At 59.6% G+C, this 19238-nt stretch overlaps 3 protein-coding genes across 4 annotated transcripts; 1 reads left to right on the plus strand and 2 right to left on the minus strand.

Annotated features, from left to right (window-relative positions):
* Positions 1-249: 249 nt before the first annotated feature.
* On the minus strand, positions 250-10582 carry DDHD2 (DDHD domain containing 2). The gene is made up of 17 exons (XM_027443658.3): positions 10253-10582; positions 9409-9599; positions 8596-8685; positions 8083-8203; positions 6980-7069; positions 5674-5809; positions 4876-5084; positions 4644-4714; positions 4377-4496; positions 4124-4219; positions 3571-3678; positions 3317-3472; positions 3137-3239; positions 2886-3062; positions 2438-2600; positions 2054-2172; positions 250-1888 (listed from the first exon to the last, which is right to left on the minus strand). The coding sequence occupies exons 1-16, from the start codon at positions 10437-10439 to the stop codon at positions 2082-2084; spliced, it is 2109 nt and encodes a 702-aa protein (XP_027299459.2). The 5' UTR covers positions 10440-10582; the 3' UTR covers positions 250-1888; positions 2054-2081.
* Positions 10583-13279: 2697 nt separating this feature from the next.
* BAG4 (BAG cochaperone 4) lies at positions 13280-16553 on the minus strand. The gene is made up of 4 exons (XM_038166837.2): positions 16400-16553; positions 15797-16048; positions 15275-15508; positions 13280-14691 (listed from the first exon to the last, which is right to left on the minus strand). Exons 1-4 carry the CDS (start codon positions 16451-16453, stop codon positions 14227-14229), a joined length of 1005 nt encoding a protein of 334 aa, XP_038022765.2. The 5' UTR covers positions 16454-16553; the 3' UTR covers positions 13280-14226.
* LSM1 (LSM1 homolog, mRNA degradation associated) lies at positions 16544-18944 on the plus strand. Of its 2 annotated transcripts, none has more exons than XM_038166841.2 (4): positions 16544-16721; positions 17316-17384; positions 17752-17878; positions 18460-18599. In XM_038166841.2, the coding sequence occupies exons 1-4, from the start codon at positions 16676-16678 to the stop codon at positions 18563-18565; spliced, it is 348 nt and encodes a 115-aa protein (XP_038022769.1). In that variant the 5' UTR covers positions 16544-16675; the 3' UTR covers positions 18566-18599. The 2 variants fall into 2 exon arrangements, with proteins under 2 accessions (XP_038022769.1, XP_038022768.1); XM_038166840.2 differs by having other exon boundaries at positions 16554-16721; positions 17752-17867; positions 18460-18944.
* Positions 18945-19238: the final 294 nt, after the last annotated feature.

Here is a 19238-nt window from a genome sequence, read left to right on the forward strand (position 1 = left end):
TTCTCTTTCTTTGCTGCTTTAATCGAGGTGTGAAGAGATGTCAATCAGCAGAAAATGCAGTAGTGTCTTAGAGCATCCTTTCAATGGTGTTCTCTCCCTGTGCCATGGTTTGCTTTCTCATACACTGGAAAGGCAGAGTGCTGCTGAGAAATCCAAGGTATGACCCTGCAGCTTTAGTAAAAGTTACAGAAATACCTTAACTTTCCCTTAAAATTGGACAAATGTAAGTTCTTCAGCCCACTCCCTCTCCTCCAAACATGAACACGCCAGAGTCATCTATTTATTTATGTTGGCTTTTACTGGAAAAGACATTAAATAACATTTAAAATTCTTTTTTTCTTCCTTTCTGTTTTTTTTTCTTTTTTTTTTTAAACAAAGTGCATAACTTAAAAAGCTGATCATGAGTTGAATGTCCCATGTTAAGACTGTTCCTTTTCCTACTCTTGTAGGAGACGCTTTAGCAATCAGTAATTCAGGCTCCGACTGAGCAGCATGTCTGTTTCTGCCGTCAGGTAAAAGAACAGCGTCAGTCCCTTTGGGGTGGGAGGAGGTTGGAGGCTGCAAACAACACCTTTCAAATAGTGCAAATAACGTGGTACAACAGAGGACAAACAAACCGAGGCTGTGGAAACAAGGCTTATTACCCCATGCAGGGCAAAAGTCAGGGGGAGGGAAGGGGGCTTGGCTCTTCCCAAAGGCTGTCCCGTATTATCAAAGCAATGGCCTTACACGTCACCAAAACATCTGCCTCTGCCCTGCTCTGTGCTCCAGCTCCAGCCCAGGCAGTGAGTCAGCCTGGATGCTTTTGGTCACAAGGCATGGATCACCTGGGGCTCTGGCCCCGCTGCCCTTAGAGCAGAGCTAACAGAGCAGCAAGCTGCAGCCTGTGCTGCACGCAAAGCTGCTTTTGCTTCTTCAGTTTTGTGTGTTTGCAAACAAAAACAACTGGAGCCTGGCTGGCGTGAGATCCCTGTGGGATCCCCTGCAAAGCACGGGAGGGAGCTGGCCCTCCAGGCCTCTGCAGTGCCTGGGGCAGCTGCTTTCCCCCAGCCTAGCTGGAGTTGGGAGCTGGAGGTAAAACTTCCCTCATGCATGGTTACACCTAGCTGCTAGCTGTGGTCCTGTGGGAAACGCACGCGGTGCCTGGGGGGTCCTTGGTGTGCTGGGAGGCTGCTGCCACGGTGTTAGAGCAGGCAGGAGCCTCAGTAGGTCAGGTACTCACAAACATGCCACCCTCACCACTTGTTGATGGGGCAATCCTGCCCCACACAGCCCAGCATCAGCGACAAGGGAATGAGGACAGCTGGCACACAACCTCCTACCTGTTTACCAGATGCCCCTGCTCCTTGTCTGCACCACCCAAAGGCTGCAGCGTGAGCCCAGTGCCCTGTGCTGCGGAAGGGAGAAAGGCAGCGCCTCGGCCTCCCAGGAGAAGGCAGCATCTCCTTCCCTCGGCAAGGCTGCAGGAGCTCTCTCCGTGCTGCGTGTTTAAGGCTTTTATTTCTCAGGGTTGCAAGCTCTCAGTCGTGTCGCTAAGCCCGCAGCAGGGTTCAGGCCCCTCCTATGTCAATTCCTAGCTCAGGCACCCGGTCTGCATCAGTGCTGCAGAGCTGGTGAGAGAACCTCAGGGTGGGCAGGCAGCTCAGGGCTGAGGAGTAGTTATTGCACAGGGAGTCACAGTGTGAGTGCTGTGTGTGTGTGTGTGTGTGAGCAGAAGTGGTTTCCTTTAATTATTTTTTTTCACCCTACCCAAAACGGAGGAAAATCGTCCTTATCTCCAGGTAGCAGCAAGTACTGGGGAAGCAGCATGCGGGACACAGCAGCAGAGGAGAGAGGAAGGCAGAGAAGAAGTCTGGACTTTCCTGGTGAGTACTCGGTTGAATCATATCTAAAAAAGCCAACAGAGAGCACAGGAATAGACTCAAAAGCCCAACACAGATCCCTGCCTTGGCTGCAGGGCTGTAAGGAAGGAACATCGTTCCCTCAGATGGACCCTGTGTCCTCTGAGGTGTCCCAGGAAATCTGGCAGAAAAGCACAGCCAAGGTGACTTACGTCAGGCGGCCAGAACAGCCCAGGTAGGTCATTGGCTTCCAGGCAAAGGTTGATCCAGTGTAACGCCTTGGGTCTGGTAGATCTCCTTCAGCACCAGCAGGACCGTGTCCTCTGACTCCCTGGAGGAGGGGGACATGGGCATTAGAGGGGGACACTTCCTCTGCTCTCAGGACATCATGATGGCCACGGGGTAGGTGCAGCCTCTGCCAGTGCCAGGCAAGAACACAGCAGCCTCCTTCCCACCCCCCATCCTGCGTCAGTATGAGACAGGAATGTACCTTGCTTCCTCACTTAAAGCTTTTCTTATTACGTTGGCCTTAAAACTGAACCATTCTGCTGATATGGGACAGAAATTTGGAGCTTGACGGCTACGCAGAAGCTTACCAGTAGCAGAGGTGCCCTTGTAGTGCAAATAAATACTCGTTAAAGCTCTCGATGGGCTTCTCCTGCAGCACGTAGTCGATGCGATTCCCTCCGTTCAGCCTCCCCACGTTGATGGGGGAGGCCTCCTCCTTCGCTGCTGGCGGGGGCTCTTCTGGCTTTACGTCTGGAGGAGCGAAGAGGAGTGTGCTTCAGCCACGGGGCACCAGCACCCAACAAAGTGCAGCCCATAGCCGTGCCCCCCCACGGACAGGAGGAGGAGGGAGAGGTCACAGCATTTGAAGAGACCACGGGTGCAGCTTGAAGGCAATCTGTCTGCTGAGTGCAGAGGACAGCAGCAGCACCTGGCTTTGACACCAGGATGGGTGACAGGCAGCCCCGAGGAGCCTCTTTGGGGGCTGGTGGTGATGCTGCATCCCTCGTTCCCCACCGCCCCGCGCCCCCCACCAACCTGGTGGACCCGTCTGCTTCTCCACGCTGTCCTCGGCCTCCTCTGCCTCCACGTCGGTGCTCCCGGCCTCCACAGCTGGCAGCGGGGCGCGGGTGAAGGACTGCCAGGCCACCCGCAGGGAGCCCAGCAGGTTGTTCTTCAGGTCCACGCTCATGCGCGTCAGCCCCTCTTTCAGCTCTGAAAGGCAGGGGCTCGGCGTCAGCCCCGGGGCTGCAGCTGCGGCCGGCTGAGGAAGCGGCCGTGCCCCTTACCTAGGTGCATCCTCTTCCTGCCTTTGTGGTGAGGCAGCAGCATGGGCTCAAACTCCACGTCCGGGACAATCATGGGCTCAATCCTGTACGCCACCGGGTCGAACTGTGCGGAGGAGGAGGGCAGTGAGCGAGGCGCACGCCGTGCCTCCCGCACAGGAGGGCTCTGCCTCCTATACCTACAGGGTGGAAGATGTTGAAGAAGCCTTTGCAGGTGGGCAGGCTGTAGTTGGGGTTGATCCTCTTCACTCCTCGCACCGTGAGAAACATCCCAATGGGAGACCCAAAAGCGAAGAAGATGGTGGGCTTGTAGATCAGCTGGGGATAGTTTGCCGAGACCTAGGGGAGGGAGATTTGGGTTTGTTTCATGAGACAGACTTCATGCTGGTGCTGCAGGTGCTTTGTTGCTCAAGGATAGCGACGAGCTCAGCCCTTACCTGTCCCAAGCCGATGTCCCTGTACTGGCAGTCCCTGCTGTCACTTGTGCCATCGGGGCCAGCCTGCCCGCTGTGCCCAGGCGCTGCTGCGCCCCGCTCGCTGGCGCCCTGCAGCAACACAGAGAGAACCCTGCAGGGGCAGATCCTGCAGCGAGGCCGTGAGCTGCCCTCACCCCTACCCCTCCAGAACCAGGGCTGGCGGTGGTGAAGGAGAGAAGCTCCTCCTGAGCACCTTCCCTGTGTTTGAGGCAACACTACCCCTGCGCTTCGGTGGCTGCCACCACGGGCACAGCATCCTGCTCTGGGGTCACCCCTCCTGGCTACGGGACAGAGACCCTGTGGGAGGGCCACATCCGTAACACTAGCTCCAAACGTGAGCCCCTGAAAGCTGTCTAAATAGGAACAGCCAGGAATGAGGCATTTGGGGTGCACAGGGACTGACACCTCGCATCCCGCGTACCGCGATCGTCAACGGTGATGCTGCTCCTTGTGTGAGTGAAGGGACGTTGAAGGGACATGGTCTGGGTGAAGGTAAGCCACCCAGGAGACATACCTGCCTCTCCTTCTTGGAGCTGATGTAATTGAGGATCTTCATTCTTGGTCCTAAGGGAATTCCCACTTCTTTAAGGTTTTCCTCTGTGCACAAGAACTAGAAAGTAAGCAGTGCAGCTGTTAGCCCAGGAGCAGAGAAGTTTCATGTGCAAGTGACTCAGTACCAGGAAGACAGGTGGGAGGACTGGCAAGAAAAACAAAGAAGAAATACAAGAGATGGCAAAAAAAAATAAATAAATAACAGAGCTCCTTACCAGTGCTTCCCTGTCCATTTTCTCCTTCTCAAAAACATCGCAGTATTCAGACAGCTCCAGCTTCTCCAGAATTTCTTTTAATTCCTCAATGCCTGTGTTGCTCGAGGCTGTCCTGGAGCCCTGTGAATAGAGCCACCAGGGGCTGTGCTTTCTGCTCATTTATTTTCCTGCAGTTTGGACCTTCTCCTCCTTCCCCCGCCCCAGCACAGCTCCCCACACAGTGCTGTGGGAATGCCCTGGCTCCCTGCTCAGCCAGCGAGCTCCTACCTCTCTGCTCTGCTCGTCCTCCTCGGGAGCAGCCTTCTGGTTCGTCAGGAGATCAAACAGAATTAGTGACCCTGGAAACAAAGCACAGATGGAAAAAGCATCGGCATCTAGTCAAGGAAAAACCCCGAGCCATCTCCCTTCTGGGCTGGGAAGACCAATACCCTCCCTGCTGCCATGCTTTGGGGACACCGTGGTGACAGCCACTTCGCTGGGACCGCGGGGAATTCCTTACCCAAGCTGTGACCCGCGATGGAGACCCCCCCTTTGAAGTGGGGGTTCCTCTGCAGGAAGAGCTGGTAGAGGCGGTTCATTTCGGACGCCACCGTGTCCACGATGGTCTGGCAATAGGTGGAGCTGTTGTAGAAGAAAACGTCCAGGATGGTGTCGTTGATGAAGTGACGCAGGCGATTGATGCTTGGCAAAGTGATTCGCTCCAGGTCCCTGCAGGGGCCAAGAAGAGGAGAGGAAACTGCTGTCAGAGGTGCCCCTGAACCCTAGCAGATTTCTAAGGCAAAATTGAAGCTGAGGGAAGGACTGTCACGTCGCAAAGGATGTGATGTTGTAACCCAGATTCTTCAGCAGAGGCTAAATCTGGAGCACAGCCTGTGCTCTGCCTGAGCACCCAGGAACCTCCTTAGGCAGGAGCACAAGAGCCTGTCCTTCCTTCCCCAGGAACCCAACCTGCTTTTTCCCCCTCCTAGGGCACTGCAGAGCGGTCTGTAGGTGCTGAAATGGGGTATTCCATTTCCAGAGGTCCTATTTAAAGAGATGTGGATGCCCATGGCCCCTTCTAATCTTAGCTAAGAAAAGGCAGAAGCTTCTTCCCTGCGGCTGCGTGCTGATCAGCTCAGACACCTGCTGCGCTCTGCAGAGCCGGGCTGGGCACAGGGGTGGGGGTGTGCACGGGGTGCTCCTTGCCCTGGTCACCCGTGCACACACAGCCCTGAACACTCACGGCTTTCCCTTTGTCTGCAGCAGCTGCCACAAAAAGCAGCATTTCGGTGGGAGGGGGCTGGCTGCAGACACTTACACGTCCACCCCGGTGGAGTGGAGGGAGCTGTGCCAGTTCACGGGCAGGAACTCCACGCGGCCGATCTGCTGCTGCTCCTGGGCTTTCTTGAAGTGTGCTTGCAGCATGCTCAGGGAAACGTTCCTGAAGTCGTTCACTGGAAAAAAACAAACATGAACTCTTCTCAAGAGCAGCAGGGCTACAGGGCAAGCCTGCTGCATCAACAACACTTAATAAGATAAAAGAAAAGATCATTACCGGGGGAAATCCCACCAGGGTCTTTAAGCTGCTGCTACCCTAAGACCTTGAATCTTTAACTACAAGATCAGGGGACGGCTCCATGTCCTTACATGTGTGTTTACTGGATCTTGCTGCCCCATCTGTAACAAGCCTCCTTTCCACGTGTGCAGGGCTTTAACACGGCAGTCAAGATAAGGAAGGTACTTGTAGGAATTTAGAAGAAGAAAGAAACCATTGTGAAGATGCATACGTTAGAAAGGGAATCCTAAGGGAGGAGACAACTTGAAATTACTGTTTTGAGGAGGTAAGAGGCTGATTTCCCTGATTTCAAATGAGCAGCCTTGGAAATAGTTTCTTTGCATGAACGTATAGAAGAACAGACTGCATTAAAGAGAGCCTGCTGTGAAAAACCCCAGCTCTCTTGATTTGTACAAGTTAGGTGGTGTTGGGCTTCCAGGCAGTTTCGGTGATGACCTCTCATCAGAACTGAATGCCTCTGAACTACAACTACGAAACAGGTCAGGCTGGAGTTCGTTCTGCTTAGTGTCCTGCCTCGGGTACTGATCAGTGCTGGATGTCTGGAGGAGCACACGACAACAGCACTCAACAGCTTCCTCTTACGCTCCCCTAGCCTGCAGGGATTTGCACTTCAGGGATTTCCTGAGCCGGAAGCAGCGTCCCTGGGGTTTTGTCCAAAATCATGCCAGAGGCTGCCGGGCTGGTGTTACACCCAGCGAGATTAACCTGGAGCAATAGACTGAGCAGGTTACTAATTAGTTTAGCAGGTTTAGACAGTTGGAAAATCTGTATCCAGTTTGGGAAGCTCACTATTTTGAGCAGCAGCGGAATGCAATGATGAAAAGTGGTTGCCCAAACCTTTCCAGATGGTAGGATTTAATGGATTAGCAAGTATTGTATTCACACTCCCCATTGCAGTCAGCAAATTCAGCAGCGCGGCTTGCCAAGATGAGTGTCAGGATGGTTTGAATGTGCTCTGACAGCGATTCCCACTGTCCATGCAGAAGGTTTACTCGCTGTGCTGAACGCAGCGCATGGAAGGAGCTCCCCAGCCTGGCTCGCCACCTACCACACTGGACGATGCTTCTGAACCGAATGTCGCAGGCTGGGCCGATGCCGTGCACCACGAACACCAGGTGATCGATCTGCAGAGGCTCTCCTGCGGATAAACAGAAGAGGTCAGGATGCAGACCCTGCCAGAGACCACCACTGAAGGAGGAGCCGACCCGGTGACACCACGTGCTCTGCAGGACAGTGCCAGCCTGCCAGCCTCATCTCAGCCCAGGTTAAAAAAAAATAATCTAAAAAAGTGAGTTGGTGCCCTGAGCGTGTGCCTTAAGGCAGTGGCACTTCTCGAGTTTCTGAACTCCTTGACCTGCTGAGTTCTGTCCTGCTGAATTCCCCTTCCCACCTGGGATGGGTCCAGATGGAGGGGACAGCGCAGGAAGGTGAGGTGGCTCGAGGAGCTTCACCCATGCTGTCACTCTCCACGTTTGGCACAGGGAGAGGGCACGACCCCGAGGACTTGTTGCAGCTGCCCTGTGCACAGCCTCGAGTCACCCAGCCTGAGCACAGCCAAGGCTCAGCGCTCCGGCAGGAGCTGCCTCTCAAGCATTTTGGTCCCGACTTCCCACACACTTTAGTTTGCATAAATGCTTTCCCAAAGGCATACGCGCATGGAAAACAAAGGCGTTAGATGGGAAAAAATGCCTGTCCTCACCAACAGGACAAGTCTTGCAGCCTGACAGCAGCTCAGAGCTGATCCGCAGCTGCAGAGACAGGGAGAGCACACGAGCCAGATTCCAGCACGGAAGGCTGGGTGGTAAGCTTTGGTGTCCCCAGCACGGAAGGAAACTCCCTCCTTTAAGAACATACCTGCCAAAACCTCAGGAGTAATTTCAGGCACCCCGGCGCTCTCAGCAGCTCTGGTTTCAGAGCGCAGGAGCTGGGAGCAGCTCTCTTCCCACGCGTCTGCCTCCTCTCTGCACTGATGTGCACTGGGGGCACTACGAAGGTTTCTAAAAACCTTTCGTATCCTTTTGGCACAAAACTTTTAGAGGTGCCCTTCATTGGTCAGGATTATGGATGTTTCTGATGGTCTTTTTGAGAAATTGCGTGGAAAACAGACTTGCTAGCTTTGGTTGGGCTTAAGGGAGGGAGAAGCAAGCTCACCGTTGGGGATCTCAACGGCGATGTTTTCTACTCCTCTCTTCACAGTCCGAGGCCGACCTTGTTCTGTAGGAGTTGAGCCCCAATCATCAGAGGTGGCAACCGGGTGGTAGTGCACCATCAGCTGTAAACAAGGAGAGCCTGTCATTAAGCTGCAGCGCACGCTGTGGTTAAGCAGAGGGGACGTTTCGCTGCAATGGCTGATACGGGAGGTACAGAGAGGTCCCAGGTCACGCTGCTGTAACCGAGCTGCAACGAGCCCTTTGTACAGAGTGAGAGGTGCCTGGAGATAAATGTTACAGTGTGAAACACCGCTGGCATCGCCCTCGGCTCTACAGCAGGCAGGAGAGGGGAATGCCATTCAGACAAAATTGATTTCTAAGCAGAGGTGGTTAAAAGAAACCGCATAAAAGCAGAATGACAAGCTCCCAAGAGAGCTAAGGGGAGGCACGTGATGGCTTTCTCCCATCGCTGAGGAATGTCCTCGCCAGCCCGCAGAGGGATCACTCTCCTCACCTTTGGGTTGTGCAAGATGATGATCTCCCTGCTAGGGGACTCCAGTTTCTTCTTCCACTCGTCCAGGGTTACAGCAATCATGTAAGCTTCCTGAGGAAAAGAATGCCCCCGTGAGTCATCTGGAGGTATGCCCACGGATATTCAACCACTTGAGACATTTCCCATCCATTTTAAGGCATCACTTTGTGAAAGAGGAATAGAAATCAGCTAGGTCGAATTGGGGAAGAGGCAGGGTTATCTAAATATCACCTCCTAGGAAGTTTCTAAGACGTCCCCATCTCCATGGCAGCAACTGACTTCCCCCTCAGAATCAGTTCAGAACTGCGTTTTTGGCACATCAGGATACGGACGATTGTAAGTAAGTGCGTAAATAAATACTCTTACATTTACAACTCCTTTGGGCTTGGTGGAGCTGTGAGCATGGCGAGGATGATTCTCTCAGGGAGAAGTTGTAACAGGCAGGGTCAGGAGAAAAAAAAAAAGAACAAGGATGCTAGGGAGAGGCTGCAAGCATGGCCTGAGCCGCACGGCTCGCAGAGAACAAGCGGGCTGTTGAGGAGAGGGATGCAGGATGCTGCTGGGTGGGGGCAGGAGGAAGGGGAGGCCGCCGAGCTCCAGCAGGCCAGAAGGAGACAGTGGCAGTATTTACAGTTATGTTAATCAGCTGTGAAAATGTCCTGCCAAAGCCTCTTTTGAGTTCATGTCCTCAGGCGTGACCGCGGTGCCAGTAGCCCCATATGGAGTTTGGGATGTCAGGGCCAGGGTTTGAGAATTAGAGGGCACGGTGGATGCTGTCAGGCAAGGCGTGTTTACCTCCAGCTCCTCGCTGAAGGCCTCCGAGTAGGGAATGTACTTGTTGTCCTTGTCTCCCTTGTAAAACCAGGTGCAGCGGCGCACCTCGGACACCTCCTCCTCCCAGTACACCGCCACGCGCTGCCTCTGCTTCAGGTGAACGTCGTACCGACCCCCCGACGTCGGGACAACCACGGCTTCTTTCTCTCTTCCTGCAGGAACCAAAGCCCGAAATTACTCACAAGAGGCCCACGAAGGCAAAATACCAAAAAGCTTTGTGCTGTGCACAACCAGAGGGCTGCGACCGGAGCACCTTCTGTGGGCAGCACACGAATACCATGGATGAGAAGCGGCAACAACCACCCGTGTTCCCGGTACTCAAGCACAGGGAATGGTGTTGGAGAACATCCCAGGAGGGACGTGCCCCATGTCAGACATCCCCCAGGTGAGCCGAAAGCACCGAGCCCCTGGCCGAGCACGAGGGCCCTGTCCGGAGCCGTGCCGCTCGTGCCAGGCACCGCCGGCTGCCCACACAGGGACATCTCCCCGGTGCCATTTGCACCATCCCATCCCCTAGACAGAGGGTCCCTTCGCAGCGTGATTACCCATCATTTTAATCAATTACCCATCGTTTTAATCAATTACCCATCATTTCGAGCACGTGCCACCGCACCAGGTCAGCACACCCGCTGCACCCAGTGCCCGGCCACGTTGGCAGCTGGATCTGTGGGGGTGCTGCCACCTCCCCGGGGGTCACTCCGCACCCCCACACCTCGGGGCCCCCCCACATCCCCCCAGCTTGCTGCAGCCCCCCCCGGGAGCCCGGTGGTGTCCGGGACCCCCGCTAGGACCCCCCCAACCCTACCTGCACCGTGCGCCTCCTCCAGCCGGGCCGAGTCCTGCGCGCTGAAGGGCACCCAGCGCTCCCGGGGCTCGGCGGCCTTGCGGTAGAACCAGTGCGGGGCCACCGGCTCGTAGCGGGGCTCGGCGGGGCCGGGGGGGGCCGCCGCCGCCACCGGGGGCTGCTCCGGGGGCTGCTCCCGGCCGGCCATGGGCACCGGGCACCGGGCGCGTACCGGGCCGAAGGGCGCGGGCCGGGCCCCGGCTGCTGTCGCCCCCCGCCGCCCCCGTCCCCGTCCCCGTCCCCGTTCCCGAGGCGGCTCCACCGGCGGCGCAGGCCCGGCCCGGCCCCGCTCCCGGCCCGGCCCAGCCCGGGGCGGCGCTCCCCGACCGGGCCCCGCCCGCTGCTGGGCCCCCGGGATGGGGCCGGGGCTGGGGTTGGGGTTGGGGTTGGGGTTGGGGTCGGGGTTGGGGTCGGGGTTGGGGTCGGCCCCACAAACGCGACCCCCCCGGTTCGGTGGGGCCGGAGCCCGGTGGGCCCCGCGCTGTGGCAGCGGCTGCCGGGGAGCCCTTTTAGAGGCGGGGGGCCCGGGGGCTGGGGGGAGGTTCGCCACGGTCCCTTGCCAGGAGCACAGAGATAAAAACACCAGTGCAAAAAAACCCAAATCCTCGTTTTTCCACCCGCACAGCAAGGGGCTGTGAGCATCACCGCTCCGCTGGGCACCCATGGGTGCTGCGGCCCCGCGGGGAGCAGCCTGGGCCCTGCTCTGAGGGGGTGGAAGGCATTGGGGACCCCACGGGGGGCACCGCCGGTGTGCCCTAATCCCATCGCTGCCCCCCCACATTGGGCAGGGATTTGGGGAAAGCGAGGGGACCCCATCTGCACGAGGGCCACGCCGGCTATTGCGCGGCTGGAGGCGTAATTTGGAGTCACGTTTTCACAGATCTGCCCCAAATTACCAGCCCTGCCGGAACACACCGCCGTGTCCGCACGCTTTTCACTTTTATTTTGTGTGATTTTGATTGGGGTTTACACAACCCCCTGCCAAGTCCTTCCCATACACAGGGACTGAAGCTCCGGAAGAGGAAATAATCATGAAGGGATTTGTTACCTGGATGGGTTCGGCACCAAAACACCAAAACCCAAACCCACCTCCCCTCCTCCAGGCGTTGTCTGCTGCTATGCCACGCGCACACCTCCAGTTTTCCTTACGATTAGATAAAGTTATCGTTCCTACCACATCCCCGCAGCAGGAAAACCTTTGCACCAGTGCACAGAGCGCTGGTGATACGGCAGCTGCGTGAGCAGCTTTGTGTCCTCTCCCTGCATTGCAGTGCCAGGGAGGCTGCAAGGTACCCGGGGTCGCTCCAGGCGCCTCCTCGCACGGCTGGAGCCGAGCTGCCTCTGCTGGCAACCGGCGGGGCAGAGACTGAGCAGGAGAGCAGGCCGGGGCAGGCTGCGGGCACCCCTGCAGCTCTCCGTGCCGTACAGGGCACCGGTTCAAGAACCGAGTGATTTCACTTTATTTCATCCTCGTTGAGGTGTGATTAACACACCGCCTCTTGCGAGAACCAATTCCAGCCCGTGGCTGGATCCTGCTCGAAGGGAACCCAGACCTTTGTTTCGACACCCACGCCAATGAAACAAAACGAATGTGGGAACGGGGAGAAACGAGCTCTTTGGTAACTCCTTGGGGAGCTCTGGCAGCCTGGGCCTGGACGTGGAGCTGAACCTGGAGGGCAGAAGCGAGAAGAAGCAGCGTGATCGTGCTCTCCTTCCAGGCTTCCCCCCTGTCCTGCAGCCCTCGCCGGCAGCAGCGTGCGGTGCGGTGCCGCCCGGCCGGCTCCGCCAGCTCGCCCGGTGGCTCACCCACACGGCCTCAGTTACCAGGAAAGCTCCGTGGGCCGTGCTGGGGAGGGATTTCCAAAAGCTTCTGACCTTTGCTCAGGGGATCTGCCCTTCCTACAGCTATCCACGGCGACGCACGGTAGCGTTCCTGAGCTGCTGACCAGGACTGAAGGCGAGCAAGCTGCTGCAGAGCATCGAGGAGCAGCCTCTGGGGCTGTCGGTGGTGTGCGACCCCTTCTTGGGGGCAAAGCCCCCTCCTCCCTGCTGCGGAGCACGTCTGTGTCAGCCCCCCACCCCGCTGCCCTGCAGGCTGTGCCTCTCGGGTGGGAAGGGAGCTCACCTCCTGCTTGGCCACCTCTGATCCAACAACTCCAGCACACCGGGTGCCGATGTTGTTGCCCCTGTTCCTTTCCAGAAAACTAAATGAAGTTATTGCTGGGTCAAACTCACTCAGTGAGCCTGCAGCAGGCTCCTGGGAAAGATTTTGGGGCCTTAGAGGCAGCGTTTACCAAGACTTTCAGCCCTAAGATGAACCGATAAGGGTAATGACACCGCAGCGCTGCTCTTCGTTCCTCTGGGGGTTGCGCGGAAATCATCCCCACCACAAATAATCTCACCAAAAGAATCACCCACCGGCAGCACAGATTGATTAATGCCTGGAGAAGCTGCAGGCTTGCAGACAAGAGGATGGCACGAAATCGCCGTCAGGCATTTACCAGTCCCAGGACATTCGGCTTTTTCCTGGCTGGCCTCCAACCGGGCCATTCCTGCGGGCTGCCTGCCGCATGTGATCGCATCCAAAGAGCCCCAAAGGTCAGTCCCGTGCGCGCAGCCCGCTCCGTCACCGACGTGGCATCTGCCGGGCTCCTTGGGGACAGCAGCTGGCCGCCAGCCTGCGGAGCACAAGGTCGGGGCTCCTGGCCTCAGGAAGGCTGAGTTCCCTTCCAGATCCCTTCTGAAACACGGCCGCCACCCCTGGAGCAAGGTGAGGGCTCCTGGAGCCTCTGCTTGGGAGCGGATGGGGGCCCCCAAACCCAAATACCCCCCAAAAAAAACCACCCTTGGTGCTGCTGCTGAGCTGCGTTCATCCCTAACCTTCAGCTGCTGAGACAACCCGGCTGGTATTTTGGTCATGGGCAGGTCTCAGTTACGCAACCGTGCACACGACTTCCCTTTAAAAGAAGAGACTTCAAGAGATCGTAATTACAAAACAGCATTTAAAAGTTGTCAGGGTTTATTATCTCGTTACACGCAGTAATGATTCACTGAACGTGCTGTAACCCGAGGGTCAGTGGCAGGCTGAGCTCCTCCCGTCCCTGCCCCGTCCAGTGCCACTGAGCAGGGGGTGTGCAGCGGGACACAGACGTCGCAGTAGGTGAGAGGACGTTACAATTAAAAAGTGGATTTTTACCCGAGTGACCTGAAAAGCATTCCTATGCCTCCCTCTGTCCAGGGCTGCCCTGTGACAACACTTCTGGCCGTGCCCGTCTTTTCCAGAGGCAGAGCTCGGAGGGCTCCAGGCTGCGTTCCTGCAGCCACACCGGGCACCACGGGGCAGCTCCCCACGACAGGAGGAACGGCGCGACGCGACGGGCGCTGGTGCTGCCGTGCTGAGCACGCTGCCAGCAGGGTCACGTCCTGCAGCACTGAAAACAAGCAGCACCCCGAGGACACGCACCAGCTTTTATGGCAAGGGATCTGAAGCTGAAAGCACACGCAGTGATTGGCAGGCTCAGGGGCTCGGCTCACGGCTGCACGGTGCCTTTGTGATGAGATCTGGGGGTATTCCAGCTGTTCCCAGGGCTGTGGCTCCACGAGGTGGGGAATTTTGCAGTGATTTTCTTCTTGTTCAGAGGATGCAGCCCCCCCAGGGACCTGTGCAGGGGTTGGTACCTCAGGTGGTGCTGCTTTTCCAAAGCCTGGAACACACGATTCGTTTTGCTGCTTCCATCTCCTCTTAATTTGTCCGTTGCCAACTTATCTCGTGGGGCTGGGCTTTTCCGTGGTTTTGTTTTGTTTTTTTAAATCAGGGCTTATTGCTTTCCATTGTCAATAGTGCTTAGCAGAAAGAGCTGACATTGAGCAGAACTAAAACTCTTTGGAACCTCAGCAGCAGGCTGTGTTGTGGCTGTGTTGTGGCTGACAGGCTCTCACAATCCCTTTCTTTCCAGTATTTCCAGAATGGCCTGAATTCTGTGGACAGCTTCTTTCCTGGCCTGCCGGACGCCGTCCTGGCCACCAGTCTCAATGGAATCCAGTTCCAACAGCAGCTTGGTCAACATCTCCTCCAGGAGCCGGTAGGATTTATCTGTCTTTTTCCCTACAAACTCATCCACCTCTTGCTCCAGCTGCGCAGCCGCCCTGGTGATGTGCAGGATCCTCTGGATCTCCGGCTGGATCTGCTCGCCCCCCCTGAGGCCTCCCTCCTGCTTCCCAGCCGGAGGCTTCCGAGGGGCAGCGCCGTACATCTGGGGCTGAGCGCTGTACTGCACCCGGGGGGCTGGCGGCGCGGGGGGTGCCTTGTGGTCGCTCGTTGCCCCAGCCTGCTGGTGGCTGACATCGCAGTAGTAGTTGTGTTGGTTTGGGCTCGGATCAGGTTTGTCGTAAGCGGTTTCCTACAATCAGAGTGGAAAAAAAATAAACGCTGAACAGATCCCAGCAAGGTCCCCCCTGGCCCTTCCAAAAATCCTTCTCCCCAGCTGACAGCACTGAACTGTCACCCAACCCCCCCCCGGGGCTGCTGCTGCACGTGGCAGCCTCTGGGTCAAACCCAGAGGGATCCGAGGTGACAGCCCGCCCCCAGGTGCATCATTTCTCTGTATTTGCTGCCTAAAAGATTTCTTATTTAGGGGAAGACCAGGCAAAAAGCACTTGCAGAGGAACAGCAGAGTCTGCAAACCGACCCAGAGGGCAGCCCCCGCTCTTTGCCTGCTGCTCCCACACCGTGAGCTGCGCCAGAGCGAGGTGTGAGGTGAGAGCTGCCCCTTTTTAATTCCTTATCCCCAGAGACCTGGTGCCTGCGGGGCTTTCTGGAATTACACCTGCAGATTTTGATGCACAAAGAAGAGATTTGATACACAACCTTTGCTTCTACGCAGAAACCAGCTGGGCTTGGAGACAGGGGCAGGTTTTGGGGAAAACACTGGGATCTGAGAGGTCCGACCACAACCAGGACCCCGCACAAAGCATCCCCCGTACCTTGGAGTCCCGGGGGGGCGGGTAGGACGCGGCCCCACTGCCACCACCCCACGCAGGGTGCGGGTCGGTGCCAAAGGGGGTCCCGTGCGCCGTGGTCCAGGCGTTCCGTGGCTGCGCCCCGTAGGCGGTGGGGGGAGCCCAGGCGTCCTCCTGGGGCCGGGGCTGCGGGCCCTGCGGGGTGGTCCCGAGGTGGCCGTCTCCATATGGGTACTGCGGGACCGGCATCCCGGGGGTCTGCGGGAGGAGGGGGGGGGGGGACAGGCGTTACCCCGTGGGTGCCCGCAGCCCCCCCATACACCTCCGGTGAGCCGCAGCATTGGGGTTGCCACCCGCTGCCTGCTGCCCCCCAAATTGTGGGGTGAGGAGAGAGGGGCGGTTATGGGGATTTATAGGGACGGGCTTTTGGGGACATTAAAGCCATTTAGGGCCCCAAAATCCCATCAGAGGGGGCACAGGGGGGGCCTCCCCTCCCCTCCCCCGGGGTCCCACAAAACTCCTCGCCCCCCACGGCCGCCCTCTTACCTGCGGGGGCGAGTACCCGGGGCCGTGCTGCCGCCGGAGCGGGGCCGCTTCCAGGCTGTCCGCGGTGCCGTAACCCCAGGGAGCGGCGGGGGCCGGGGGGGGCCGGTACCTGGCCGGGGGCTCGGCGGGGTAGGGGCTCCGGGGGGGTCCCGAGGAGCCGAACCCCCGAGGCTGGGGCGGGCCGGGGTAGTGCGGGGCGGCGGGGGGGTACGGGGCGCTGTAGGCTCCGGTGCTGTACGGGGAGTCCATGCCCTGCGGAGGACGAACGGGGACAGGCGGGGGGAGCTGCCGGGAGGCTCAGCCCCGGCACCGAAACCGGGAGGTGCCAAAACGCCCCGGGGGACCCGGCCGGGCCCCGCTTCCTCCTCCCGGCCCCACGCACACCCCCCCCGGGGGGGGCCGCTCCCTGCGCTCCGGGCCCGGGGCGCTCCCGGGACACTCCCGGGACACCGGGGCCGCCCCCGGGAGCACCGGGCACAGCCCCGGGACCCCCGATCCCCCCCCGACCCCCCCCCGCCCCCCCCCCGGGACCCCCCGGCCCCGCCCCCCGGCCCCCTCCTGGCCCCGCCCCCCCCCCCGTTCCCGGCCCCGCCCCCCCCGTACCTGCCCCGCCGGCGGCCCCGGGGCCCAGGGCGCGGCGCTACCGCGGGGCTCCATGGCCGCCGGCCGGCCCCGCCCCTCCCCGCGGCTCAGCCAATGAGCGGCGGCGCCCGCCGCGGCTCGGCCAATGGGCGAGCTCCCCGCGCGCAGGGCTCGGCGCGGTTCTTAAAGGCGCAGCGCCCCCCTTCCTCCCCCCCCTGCTCGGTGCCGCGGGGCGGTTCCGGGGCGGTCCCCGCGGCGCATGGCGGCGCTTCCGCTCGGCGCCGAGGCACCGGCACCATGAACTACATGCCGGGCACGGCCAGCCTCATCCAGGACATCGACAGTGAGTGCTGCCCGGCAGCGGGCACCGGGCACCGGGACGGTTGACCTCTAGTAACCCCCCGGTTGACCCCCCGGTAACCCCCCGGTTGACCCCCGGTGCCCCGCAGTAACCCCCCGGTAACCCCTCGGTGCCCACCGCTTAACCCCCAGGTGCCCCCGGTAATCCCCTAGTGTCCACCGGTGCCCCCCGGTAACCCCCCGGTTGACCCCCGGTAACCTCCAGGTGCCCCCGGTAACCCCCCGGTGCCCACTGCTTAACCTCTAGGCGTTCCCAGTGTCCCCCCGGTGCCCCCCTGGTAACCTCCAGGCGCTCCCGGTCCCTCCCCGGTGTCTCCCGGTCCCTCCCCGGTGCCCCCCGGTAACCCCCCGGTTGACCCCTGGTAACCCCCCGGTGCCCCCGTCCCCGGTGCCGGCTGCCCCCCTTGCCCTGCAGGCACCGCTCCCCATGGGGGCAGCCGGGTCCCTGCCCCCAACCCCGTCCCCATCCCCTGGGGGGGGGGGTCCGGGTCCCATCCCCGGGCACCGGGCAGTGCCCCCCGCCGTTACCGGGCCCCCCCCCGGTACCGGGTCTCCGCCTGACGCCCGTTTCCCGCAGAGAAGCACCTGGTGCTGCTGCGAGATGGCCGGACGCTGATCGGCTTCCTGCGCAGCATCGACCAGTTCGGTACGGGGGGGACACGGGGGGGCGGGGGGAGGGTCGTGCCGGTCACCGGGAGGTGGGGGGGGGGCACCCGGTGTCAGCGTCCTTGGGGTCACCAATCCCGTCCCCGGCCGGGGCTGCAGGATCGCCCCTTCCTTCCCAGCTGCTGGGTTTTGGGGTTTTGGGGGGGGCTCCCCATAAATTGGGCAATTTTCGTTATTTTTCTCCCTTCCTGCCCCTGGGCTGAGGCTGCTCCTGCGGCACAATTTGGCCACGGAGCCCGGCGTTCGCTGCCCAGGGCTGCTCCTTTCAGCCACAAAATGCAGTGAAAATGTGATTTTTATTTTTTTTTCTCATTTTTTTTATTTTTTTTTCCTTGTAATCGTCACAGCGAACCTGGTGCTGCACCAGACCGTGGAGCGCATCCACGTGGGCAAGAAGTACGGGGACATCCCCCGGGGCATCTTCGTCGTCAGGGGCGAGAACGTCGTCCTGCTGGGGGAAATAGTAAGTAATAAGTAAGTGCTGGGGGTGCCGGGGGGGGGGATGGAGCCGTGGGGACAGCCTGGGGACAGCGCTCACCTCCCTGCTGGCCCCGAGGGGTGCTGGGGGGGCGGCTGCTGTCCCGTCTGGTGTCACTTTGTCCCTCTGTGTCCTGCTGGGTGCCCCCCAGGAGCCTGCCCCAAAACCCAGGAGCCTGCCCCAAAACCCAGGTGCCCCCAGCTGCAGGCACTCGGTGTCACTGGGGGTGGTTCCCTGCTTGCCCCCACCCCGGCGGTGCCCCCATCTCTGCCCTCAGACCTTCAGGGGCTGCCCAAACTTCACCCCCTCCGGGCACATCGGGGGCTCGCGTGGAGGTGGCTTTACCCCAAGCACCAAATCCGAGGTTGGGACCCCCCGCGGAGCCCACCCCGGGCTTGGGAGGCAAATCCTGCTGTGGCTGCTCCCCCCGGGGACCCTCCTGCCCCCAGGGACCCTCCTGCCCCGGGGACCCGGGCACCAGACAGAGCAAAATGTCCTGGGTGCAGCAGTGCCTGTGGTGCCGGGAGCGCAGAGCCCGGTGCCCCCAACGGTGCCACCCCCGTGCTTTGCGTTGCAGGACCTGGAGAAGGAGAGCGACACGCCGCTGCAGCAGGTCTCCATCGAGGAGATCTTGGAGGAGCAGCGGCTGGAGCTGCAGGCCAAGCAGGAGTCGGAGAAGCTGAAGGTGCAGGCGCTGAAGGAGCGGGGCCTGGCGGTGCCGCGCGCGGACACCCTGGATGAGTACTGACGGGGCCGCCATGGACGCGACCCCCGCGGCGGGGCTGGGGGGCCGCCCGCCCGCGTGCTGATGCAAAGCTCCCCAGGAAGGCTGCCTTTATCTCAGAATTGTGTTTTCTGTGGCGCAGACAACTTAAAAAATCATGGTTTTGGTTCCTCCGTGTGGAGAAGGAGGAGCGGTGGCGTTGGGCTGCCCTCTGAGGCTCTGGTGAGCGAGGGAGGGTCTGTTCCGAGGGGAGCCCCTCGGGTCTTTTTGTTTGTTTTTTCCTCGTGTGACTCTGGGCAAGAGTTCCCCCTGATGTGTAAATAAATCCCTGATCTCAACAGCAGTGGTTTGGGCTGTGTTTTGGGTGCATTCCTTGATTTTTGGATGCTGGCACGTGGGACCTGCCCCGCGCTGACCTCAAGCGGGGTCCCCACCCCGTGGGGTGCTGGGGCAGTGAGGGGACCCCTGCTGCTGTGGAAGCTCCAGGTGAGACCCCCGGGGGCAGCACCCTGAGGGCTCTGCCCCTGCTCCCCAGGTGCGGCTCCTTCCCAGCAGCTGCAATTAATTCCCTGCTAATTAATGACAGAGCTGCCTCACCTGGGCTGCCCCCGCCCCCAGCACCATCCGTCCCT

This window comes from Anas platyrhynchos, chromosome 23, assembly GCF_047663525.1.
Source record: "Anas platyrhynchos isolate ZD024472 breed Pekin duck chromosome 23, IASCAAS_PekinDuck_T2T, whole genome shotgun sequence".
Lineage (NCBI taxonomy): Eukaryota > Metazoa > Chordata > Aves > Anseriformes > Anatidae > Anas > Anas platyrhynchos.